This window comes from Penaeus monodon, chromosome 18, assembly GCF_015228065.2.
Source record: "Penaeus monodon isolate SGIC_2016 chromosome 18, NSTDA_Pmon_1, whole genome shotgun sequence".
Lineage (NCBI taxonomy): Eukaryota > Metazoa > Arthropoda > Malacostraca > Decapoda > Penaeidae > Penaeus > Penaeus monodon.
The window spans coordinates 47,944,937-47,951,762 of record NC_051403.1 but is presented as its reverse complement, the minus strand read 5'-3'; the positions used below and the strand labels follow the sequence as shown (position 1 = coordinate 47,951,762).

The 6,826-nt window shown below is 47.7% G+C and overlaps 1 protein-coding gene across 1 annotated transcript in view; it reads right to left on the bottom strand.

Moving 5' to 3' along the window:
- LOC119584823 (microsomal triglyceride transfer protein large subunit-like) overlaps nt 1-6,258 on the bottom strand; it is a 51,943-nt gene extending 45,685 nt beyond the window's left edge. The window contains exons 1-2 of the mRNA XM_037933465.1: nt 6,219-6,258; nt 5,568-5,650 (exon numbers count right to left, since the gene is read on the bottom strand). Coding sequence (XP_037789393.1) covers nt 5,568-5,650; nt 6,219-6,258 — 123 coding nt within the window. The remainder of the gene's footprint in view (nt 1-5,567; nt 5,651-6,218) is intronic.
- Between the last annotated feature and the right edge of the window lie 568 nt (nt 6,259-6,826).

The window sequence follows — 6,826 nt, the reverse complement described above, 5'->3', positions numbered from 1 at the left end:
TTGCTCTTTCTCTCTTTTTGCTCTTTCTCCTTTTGCTCTTTCTCTCTCTTTCGCTTTCTCTCTCTTTCGCTTTCTCTCTCTTTTGCTCTTTCTCTCTCTTTTGCCTTTTCTCTCTCTTTCGCTTTCTCTCTCTTTCGCTTTCCTCTCTTTCGCTTTCTCTCTCTTTTGCTTTTTCTCTCTCTCTCTCTTTGCTTTTCTCTCTCTCTTTTGTTCTTTCTCTCTCTTTGCTCTTTCTCTCTCTTTTGTCTTCTCCTTTTTGCTCTCTCTCTCTCTTTTGCTCTTTCTCTCTCTTTTTGCTTTTTCTCTCTCTCTGTCTTTTGCTCTTTCTCTCTCTCTTTTGCTCTTTCTCTCTCTCTCCTCTTTGCTCTTTCTCTCTCTCTCTCCTTTGACTCTCTCTCTCTCAATTTCTTTAAGGATTTCGAGGTCAGGAAAGGCTACTACAATCTTTCAAACTTCTACGAGTTTTTCTGGGATACTTCATCATTATGTCATAGTTATGCTGGTGTTTACTACACACTATAACATACAACATAGGTATACTATACTACACGAAGACAGCGTTTCATGGCCTAATCCTGGAAGTCGCAACATTACTAACATGGTACGCAGTTACTGACAATCTTGTACCCTGCCACTCTCATTCCCTCCCTCAGACAGACAAACAGATAAACACAAACACACACACACACACACACACACACACACACACACACACACACACACACACACACACACACACACACACACACACACACCGATAGATAGACAAGAATGTGTGCGTGTGTGTGTGTGGCAGGATGTGTGTGTGTCTGCTTGCATGTGTGTCTGCATCGGAGCTTCTAAGAGGCAGGGGCGAGCCTTCTTGCTATGCATACACTTCCATAGAAACCAAAACTATAGGTACTAACATACGTGTAATCACTGCCCTTAGATATGGACTCTAGATAAAGCTCAGAAGAGGCCTTTGATCTTCGTACTGGCAGGTACAGTGCATATAACACGCGCACGTACGAATGCACACAGAATGATAAATACTAATACACATACAGGTACACATGCACGTACGTATACGTAAACACAGCAAGGGAACACGCACGAGCGTACGCACACACCAACAGACAAACACAAACACACACACACATATCCACGTCTGTGTGTGAGTGGGTGAACGAGAGAGCGAGCGTGTTTGTGCGTGAACAAGTACGCATGCCCGTGCGTGTGCCTCGGTCCCATCGGATAAGGCAACCATCTCATAGGAATCATCTTTCCCAGGTCGTTTTTTTCCCTCTCCTGGTTGCTATCGCTATCGTCCTTTACTCCCGGTGAAATCTCAGACAACAATGCTATCTTTGATCGGCGTCTCTCTCTCAACTGATAAATAATGCTTCTTCAATGAGAGGTTGGATGTGTAAGCAGTAGTGTGGTTGAAATACGCTACACAACGCAGTAATCGTTATTCTGAAGCGATATGTCTTAACGCTGCGTGATATACAGTCTACGATAGAGTGGAGTATGCTGAAGGGCGTTCAGTACAGTGTAGTAAACGAGTCTGGATATGCATCATTATAACTAATAGGGTCTTATTTATGTAATCAAGAAATATCTTATCTAAATATCACTGCAATAAGGTCTATAATACAGTTCAAAAGCGAGGGTCTGTAATCTACACATAAGGTTCACATCGGTTCACTTTTCCCTTCCCTTCTGACGCAATATCAGAATTTTCCGCGGGGGATACAAGCAATTATGTTCGCTTCCTGCACTGCCCGAGTCCGGTGTGGAAGCCGTTTACCACGACCTCGAGAGGGGGGGGGGGGTAGAGGGAGGAGAAGCAATGGGGGGAAAGTGAGGGAGAGGGAGAATATGGAGAGAGGGGAGACAGAAGAAGGGCTGGCGAGAGGGAGAGGGGAAAGGGCGGAGAAGGAACAAGGAAAGTGAGGAGAGGGAGAATGAGAGAGGGGAAACAGAAGAAGGGCTGGCGAGAGGGAGAGGGGAAGGAAAGGAAAAGGAACAGAGGGAAAGTGAGGGAGAGGGAAAAATGATGGGGGAGAAGGGGCGAGGGGAGTGTTAGGGGGAGTGGGAGGAAAATAAGACAAGAAAAGAGGGGAAAAGAAAAGAAAAAGGATAGAGAGGGATAGGGGAGCAAGGGAAGAGGGTGGGAAGAAGAGAGAAATAGGGAAGGAGGCTGGGAGGGAGAGAAGAGGGAGATAGGGAAAGTGGGAGAAAGGTGAAGGGTGGAGGAGTGAGGGGACAACCTCCCTCCACTCTAAGAAAAGGAAAGAAGAAAGAAAAAATCATCATCCGACCTCGAGAATGAGCTGGGTGTCAGGGTCGACTGACGGACTAAAACTCCGAGTCACATCACCCAAGTTGCTATTTACACCATTCACCTTTAGCACTCAACCCCACCACCCCCTCCTCCATCATCTACCCCCCCCCCTTCCTCCTCCTCTTCTTACAGCGTTTTTCCCTTCTCTTGCCTCCATCAACTCCTTCTCCTAGTCCTCTTCTTCCTCCATCTCCTCTTCCTCTTCTTCCTCTTCCTTCTTCCCCTTCTATCCTTCACCATCTCCCCTTTCTCGGCCTCCAGCTACTCCCATCCTCCTTTCCTCCTCCTCCACTTTCAAAACTTTGCATCCTCCTTATCCTTATCCTCCTCCTCCTCCTCTTCTTCTTCTCTCTTTCTCTCTCTCTCTCTCTCACACACACACACACACACTGGCAGATAAGAGAGGGCAAGTCGTGGTCACTGCGAGTGATAAGGGTTATCAATCAAGACCCCGCTGGAGGAGCACCCCCGGCGCTCTCCTCTATCAGCACGGGAGGTGGAGGGTAGCGGGGGGGAGGGAAGGAGGAGGGAGAGGAGGGGTGAGGGAGGAGGAAATAGGGGGGAGGAGGGGAAGGAGGGGGAGGGAAGAGGGAGAGGAGGGGGAGGGAAGAGGGAGAGGAGGGGGAAGGAGGAGGGAAAGCAGGGGGAAGGAGGGAGAGAAGGGGGAAGGAGGAGGGAATAGGGGGGAAGGAAGAGGGAGAGGAGGGGGGACGGGGAGAGCAGAAGCTATCACATGACATCGTGTGCATGGCCAATACCCTACGTCAAAAGGGCCTTGGTGGAATCGAGGCGTTGGCTTTAAACACTTTAAACAACACAACACACACACACACACACACACACACACACACACACACACACACACACACACATATATATATATCACATACATATTTTAAAAAAAACAGCCATATATTCCACTGCAGAGAGAGAGAGAGAGAGAGAGAAAGAGAGAGAGAGAGAGAGAGATGAAGAGGCAGCAGAAGAGAAAGCAAGAGCACCAAAGAGACAAGACAAGAGAGCAGAGGAGAGACCGAGGGAGGAGACAAACGAGGGCAAGGAAAATTCGCTCTGAGACCCTCCTCTGCGTCCGTCGCGCCCCAGTCACAAGACCTGTCTGTGGCTCTGTCTCGGCCGCGTTTTCGATCTGATGAATTAACGTCAACAGCCAGTTTCCTCTTTCGTGTAGTACAAACCCCCGCCCTCTCTCTCTCTCTCTCTCTCTCTCTCTCTCTCTCACTCTCTCTCTCTCTCTCTCTCTCTCTTTCTCTCTCTTTTCTCTCTCTCTCCTCCTCTCTCACCTTTGCCCTTGCTTTTCCAAGTCTTATCATATTTCTTACCTTCTTCTCCCCTCCTCTATCCACTTCTCTCCTCCACTTCTATCTCCATATCCCTTATCCACCGCTATCTTTGAAAAGCTGCGACCCCCCGAGTCAGCACGCAGACGCAGGCGGTGGGGAGGACAGCAGAGTCAGCACCAGGTACCCTCCTCTCCTCGCCTCTCCTCCCCCGGGCGATGCTGATGTCAGCTGCTGACCTGGCACCTTCCGTGTATATCGCGACCTTGAGACGAAAACACTTGTTTCCCCCCCTCCCCCTCCCCTCCCCCCCTCCTCCTCTCCGGGTTCCCTCTCTTCTACTCTCCTCTTCACCTTCCTCTCTCCTCGTTCTCTCTTCTCCTCTCTTCTACTTTCACCTTCACCAAATGTCTCTTCTTTCCCCTCTCTTCTCTTCTCTTCATCCTCCCCCCAACACTCCCTTCCTTTCTCCTTCCCCCTCTTCTCCCCACACCTTCCCCTTCTCTCACTTCCTCCATTCCTTTCTGCTCTTCTCCTCAACCATGCAGGTACATAACAAGCAAACACGCACGTACAAACAAACACACAAGTACAAACAATCAAACACACACGTACAAACAATCAAACACACACGTACAAACAATCAAAACACGCACACTAGCAAGAATGCAGAATGAATATGTGTATGTATGGATGCATGTACGTAAACATGCGTGTGGGTATGCATGTAAGCATTTATTGAAATGTATGTATGTAGGTATGCATGTTTGTATAAAGGTATATATGTATACTGGAGGAGGGCCGGATAGCAGACAGGAGGGGTGAGGAAGAGAGAGAGAGAGAGAGAGAGAGAGAGAGAGAGAGAGAGAGAGAGAGAGAGAGAGAGAGAGAGAGAGAGAGAGAGAGAGAGAGAGAGAGAGAGAAGGAGAGGAGAGTAGAGAGAGAGAAAGAAAGAGAGAAAGAAAAAGAGAGAGAAAAAAGAGAAAGAAAGAGGAAGTGGAGGGGGATAAGAGAGATGCACAAGTTGATTACCGACTGCATTCATGCGAGCCAGCCAGAGTGTCTGTCAACTTCGCATACAGCACCCATCGTACAAACTACAAAATTATACAGGAACACAAGCAAGCAAGCACACGCACGCACACACACACACACAAACGCTACACACTCAACTCTCCACTGTCCTCTCCCTCTCCACACATTCAACTGTCTCACACACACACACACACGCACACAACACACATCACACAACAACACACACACACACACACACATATTCGCACACACACAAACACATATTCACACACACACAAACACACACACACACACATTCATCACACACACACACACACACACATTCATTCACACACACACACAATTCATTCACACACACACACACATTCATTCACACACACACACACACATTCATTCACACACACACACACACACATCACACACACACACACACACACACACACACACACACACACACACACACACACACACACACACACACACACACACAACACACAACACACACATTCGCACCAAACAAGAGTTACCAACGACACCTCAGTTACTTTAATACCCAAAACCGCAAAACACACGGAAAATAGTCACCACTCACCCCAATGGCAACACCGAACAACGCAACAGCAAGTAAAGAGGGGAAAAAAAGCATCAGAGAGGCATAGAAGGAACCAAACTCGGAAATAAGAAAAGGGGGAAGAATAGAAAAAGACCAAAGAAGAAGAGGAAGAAGGGGGGGAAAAAAATAAAACAAAGCATCAAAAGGAACCAAAGACAAGATAATAGGAATTGAGGACCGAATGAAAGACGAAGAATATATGAAAACATGGGGATTAGAAGACAAAAAGAAGAAGAAGAAGAAAAGAAGAAGAAGAAGAAGAAAAACACGAAAAAATACAACACCAACTAACCTGAAAAGGTGAGGAGGACGAACAGAATGAGCACGAAGCGTCCCATGGCGGCGAGGCTCGTGGCACAAATGAACCGAGCCACGCTCACAAGCTCCCTCGCTCTCGCCCTCTCTCTGTGGCGCGCTGGTTATCTCTCTTCCTCCCTATCTCACTCTCTCGTTCGCTCACTCGTGGCTCTCTCTCTCTCCCCTCTCCCTGTCGGCACGTCCCCTTGTTGGGCCTGGTGGATGGGTAGGGGAGGGGAAAAGGGGTCAGGTAGGGCCAGTTCCCCTTCGTCTGGGCAAGCCACGAAGCCAGGCCGAAGCCACGTTGCAGACCCGTCGTGGGAGAGGAACAAAGGAAGGATATGAGGAAGGACAGGGGAAAGAAGAAGGAGAGAGAGGGAGGGATACGGGAAAAAAAGGGAGAAAGGGGGAGGAGGAAGAGGGAGAGAGAGAGAGAAAAGAGGCAGGAGACACACAGAGAGCGCAGCGAGGGAGTCCCAGCTGAGGGCACGACTTCGCTGACTTCAAGACTCTGACGGGGACTTCAGAGGGCGTCCTGCGAGTCTGGAAAGGAAACGAAACAACGAGCGTTACTCCAGCCTTCTGTTCTTACTCCCAAACAATATCTTTCCTGGGTAAAGTTAGTGCAATTTGTCTTGCAACGTACTTTTGGCAAAAGTGGAAAAATCTTGCAGAGTCAGCATCATGTGTTGGTGCGTCTGAATTCATCTGAGCAAGCCTGTACGTACATGCATGCGTAATACACATGCGTGCATTTGCGAAAACGCATATGGTAGTTTGTGGGAGCAAAAGACGGAACAAAATAAATAAAATAAAATAAAGATGTAAAAAAATGAGGCTTACTCCTTGTCTAGCCTTGACCTTGCCGCTAAAACCAGTATTATCATTACCATCTGTATAAACACTCCCAGTTAACGTGCTTATTGCTCAGTCAAAACGGCTACATTTTTTTATTTACTGGCTTCGGTAAACTTTCGCTGCCCCCCCCCCCCTCTCTCTCTCTTTCTCTTCTCCTCTCTCTCTCTCTCTCTCTCTCTCTCTCTCTCTCTCTCTCTCTCTCTCTCTTTCTCCCTCCCCTTCCCCCTATTTTTTTCTTGCTTGTTTGCTTTCTTTATACGCTTTTATTTATTGTCACATCCATAAGTAATTCACAGGCACTGTTACTTTTACTTTGATAAAATAATACCAACCGAATAAACTAAACCAAAAAATACACACAGAAAAAAAAATCGTCCAATTGGTGCTTACTGAATA